Source organism: Sinocyclocheilus anshuiensis, unplaced genomic scaffold, assembly GCF_001515605.1.
Source record: "Sinocyclocheilus anshuiensis isolate Anshui unplaced genomic scaffold, SAMN03320099.WGS_v1.1 scaffold1536, whole genome shotgun sequence".
Classification (NCBI taxonomy): domain Eukaryota; kingdom Metazoa; phylum Chordata; class Actinopteri; order Cypriniformes; family Cyprinidae; genus Sinocyclocheilus; species Sinocyclocheilus anshuiensis.
Window position 1 is genome coordinate 237,444 of NW_015555801.1, and position 3,764 is coordinate 241,207.

Sequence of the window (3,764 nt, forward strand, 5' to 3'; positions counted from 1 at the left end):
GTGAGGATCACAGTATGAGGATCGTTTGAACTCACAATGATTTCACCTATTACTTACATCGTGAGGATCACAGTATGAGGATCGTGTGATGTCACTGTGATCATCGCATGATCTCACGTGTTGACTGGGTATCAAAAGTCAAATAGTGTTCAAACAGGTAATTCCATTTTTAGAAATATAATTAAATAAAGTTAAAACAAAGTAGTGACACATTTAATCAAATGTTACTGTATAAATATAGTTATAGAACAGAATAACATTCTAGAATCTGAAGTTTGTTTTTTTTTCTCTCAGATAATGATAAGGCTGTCATCGGATTCTTGGTGTTCCTCATCCTTGTGACGTCACTTGCGCTCCTTTTTGTGTTATACAAAATGTTCCTGCTCAAAAGAAAACGGTCAGTTTGTCAAATTGATTATTTTCAATTGGCATAAAAGGATTAATGGATTAACATTAGCATAAATGTGTAACTATGTTTCTCATGGGATTTCTCACCAAAGGAGTGCTGAAGATGAAGAGATTCCTCTTACCCGTATGTTATTTGCTCCAATCAATCAATTCATGTTTATTTCGAAAGTAAACTGATTTTAGAAGAACTATCTGATGTTTCATGTCCTCCAGCAGAACCGCTGCGCAGAGTTGAGCCCATCTATGCCGAGGGTTTGGTGGATGCTTACCTGAGCAAGATCGCTGATGAGAGCCGTCTGTTTATGGATGAGTTTCAGGTGATTCTCTATACCATTCATCTGCAGAAGCTGCATTTAAGGTTTTAATATAATGAGAAATACATTCAGATTCTGCTTCTCCTCAGAGCATTCCCCGCATTTTCTCCAATTACACCATCAAAGAAGCGAAGAAACAGGAAAACCAGTCCAAGAACCGCTACGTTGACATTCTGCCTTGTAAATATCACTCCAGTTTTCATAAAGAAATCAGTATAAACAATTCCTCATGTAGTTTTCAAATTTTATTAGAGAATTGATCATTTTGTGCATGAATTTGCAGATGACTATAATCGGGTTATTCTCTCAGCTGGAGGCGAAGACAACTACATCAATGCCAGCTTTATCGAGGTATGGGTCATTTATCCTCTAGCTATATATCATTCTTGTTTACCTCAACTAATTTTAATATAACTTTATTGAAATTAATGGAGGTCATTTTTAAATACATTTTCAATATTATACTTAACATTCCAATTAAACAATACTTATTTATTTAATTGTTAACATGTACTGTAACTCATTAACCCTTACAGGGATATCAAGAGCCAAAGAAATACATTGCAGCCCAAGGTAAAAATCCTCTTATTAAATGGATGGTTATGATTCTAAATTGTGATTGGCTAAGCCACATTTAAAGCAGCCAATGAATGCACACTTTTACCCAACATTCTATATTACTGTTGCCTGATAACCATCAAAATTGTGGCAGAATTGTTTACACCAACATTTAGGGTTATTAAAAGTGAAAATTTCTGAAGTTTAAACAATGGCTAGATTTTGATTTTTTTTTGTTGGACGTGTTTTCCAGGACCCAAGGATGAGACTGTTTGTGACTTTTGGCAAATGGTTTGGGAGCAAAAGTCATCCATTATTGTCATGGTCACCCGTTGTGAGGAAGGAAACAAGGTTGTGTTTGGTCCAGTGTTGTAGAATTTTTTTATAGTATTTATTCATATTTTTGTACTTTTTATTAGTTATTTGTTCATTATTTCCACTCACTGTTGCTGTTTGTCCTCTCAGATCAAATGCGCTCAGTACTGGCCATCTCTGGACAGAGAGACTGAGATTTTTGACGATTTTGTGGTGAAAATCCGATCTGAGCAACACTGCCCTGATTATACCATACGCCATCTGATCCTGAACAATGTAAGTGTGTGTGGTCCGCTTATTCTTATGTGCTTCATTCAGACGGTTTTAACTTAATGCGTGTGTGTGTGTGTGTGTGTACAGAAGCGAGAGAAGGCCTCAGAAAGAGAAGTAACTCATATCCAGTTCATTAGCTGGCCTGACCATGGTGTGCCTGGAGACCCCTGCCTGCTTCTGAAGCTCAGGAGAAGAGTCAACTCCTTCAAGAACTTCTTCAGTGGCCCGGTTGTGGTCCACTGCAGGTAAGACAGGGCTGTAGGGATTATTATGTGCATTTGGTATCAAAAAGGTCATTGACTAAAGGGTCATTTGGAGTGGATAAAGCTTAATGTGAATGTTGTTGTATCTTCTATAGTGCAGGGGTCGGCCGCACAGGAACATATATCGGCATTGATGCAATGATCGAATCTCTCGAGGCAGAGGGCAGAGTGGATATCTATGGATACGTAGCAAAACTACGTCGCCAGCGTTGCCTCATGGTTCAAGTGGAGGTGATTTGATTTAATTCACTGATTTATTGGTAATAAATTTGGTGTGTCACACCAAATTTGAAGTAGGTATTATTAAAAAGCCCAAATTGGTCTAGATGTTATACTCTAATCATTTTCAAATTATTTTATATATAATTAATGATGATACTTATTTTGTTAACAATTTAAATATCTATTTAGCAGTTTATTTAAATATTTTAATATTTATTTAATTAGTTCATTTTAAGTCATTTATTTAAATAAAATGACCAATTATTGGTCATTCATTTTTAGTCATTTAAGATTAATAAACATTTTAAAAATACCTATGTGAAATTTCTGTCAAACATTTTGTAGTATTTAGAATTTACGTTTTTACATTTACATTTGCATTTGTGTATATACATGTAAATTAAACCTATGTATTAAAATTTACATTTTAATGGAAAGTTAATTGAACATTTATATGTTTTTGAAAAATATTAAAGGGTTAGTTCACCCAAAAATTTAAATTAGACTGTGTTTTACTTACCCTCGAAGCATCCTAGGTGTATGTGACTTTCTTCTTTCAGACGAATCCAGTCGGAGTCAGATGAGATAAAAAATTGTCCTGGCTATTCCAAGCTCTATCATTGAACAGTCCACAAGTCGTCAAGTAAAGCTTGCGCATTCATAATAAAACGTGCCTCAAGGGGTGAATAAAGGCCCCCTGTAGTAAATCCATGCGTTTTTGTAAGAAAAATATCCATATTTCAAATGTAATAAACACTTTTCTCTCACTTCCGGTATATGTCATACGCGGAAGCCGTTCCGGCGGATGACGCAGCACGTATGCGCAGCGCGCGCGCCTCTGAGATATGCTAGTCTCACGAGTTTGTTTATAGGAGCAAAGGAAGCAAAGTTTCCTTACTTTAGCAAAGGAAAACCAGTCTCCTCTTGGTTTATATCGAAATCCTCCGACATTTTTCTTTGCAAATCTTTGGTTTGTACTTCTAATTCGTGACCGGCGTTTTGTTTTGTTCTCTCTCCGCATTCGTCACTAATCACGCAACGCCGACCTGCTGCGTCATCCTCCGGAACTGCTTCAGTGTATGAGTCAGCGGAAGTGAGAGAAAAATGTTTATTACGTTTGAAATATGGATATTTTTCTTACAAAAACGCATGAATTCACTACAGAAGGCCTTTATTCACACCCCAGAGCCGTGTGAAGCACGTTTTATTATGAATGCACACGCTTTATTTGACGACTTGTGGCCTGTTCAACTGCAACACCCGCTGACTGCAATGATAGAGCTTGGAATAGCCAGGACAATTTTTAATATAACTCCGACTGGATTCGTCTGAAAGAAGAAAGTCATATACACCTAGGATGCTTCGAGGGTGAGTAAAACACAGGCTAATTTTCATTTTTGGGTGAACTAAC

General features: G+C 36.6%; 1 protein-coding gene across 3 annotated transcripts in view; it reads left to right on the plus strand.

Moving 5' to 3' along the window:
• The window catches only part of LOC107674932 (receptor-type tyrosine-protein phosphatase C-like), a 20,355-nt gene that overhangs the window by 12,305 nt on the left and 4,286 nt on the right, over positions 1-3,764 (plus strand). For all 3 annotated transcript variants that reach the window (XM_016469090.1, XM_016469092.1, XM_016469091.1), the window contains 10 exons: positions 295-397; positions 501-532; positions 622-725; positions 812-902; positions 1,006-1,073; positions 1,259-1,295; positions 1,534-1,631; positions 1,746-1,871; positions 1,956-2,113; positions 2,227-2,362. In XM_016469090.1, the coding sequence (XP_016324576.1) occupies positions 295-397; positions 501-532; positions 622-725; positions 812-902; positions 1,006-1,073; positions 1,259-1,295; positions 1,534-1,631; positions 1,746-1,871; positions 1,956-2,113; positions 2,227-2,362 (953 nt within the window). The remainder of the gene's footprint in view (positions 1-294; positions 398-500; positions 533-621; positions 726-811; positions 903-1,005; positions 1,074-1,258; positions 1,296-1,533; positions 1,632-1,745; positions 1,872-1,955; positions 2,114-2,226; positions 2,363-3,764) is intronic.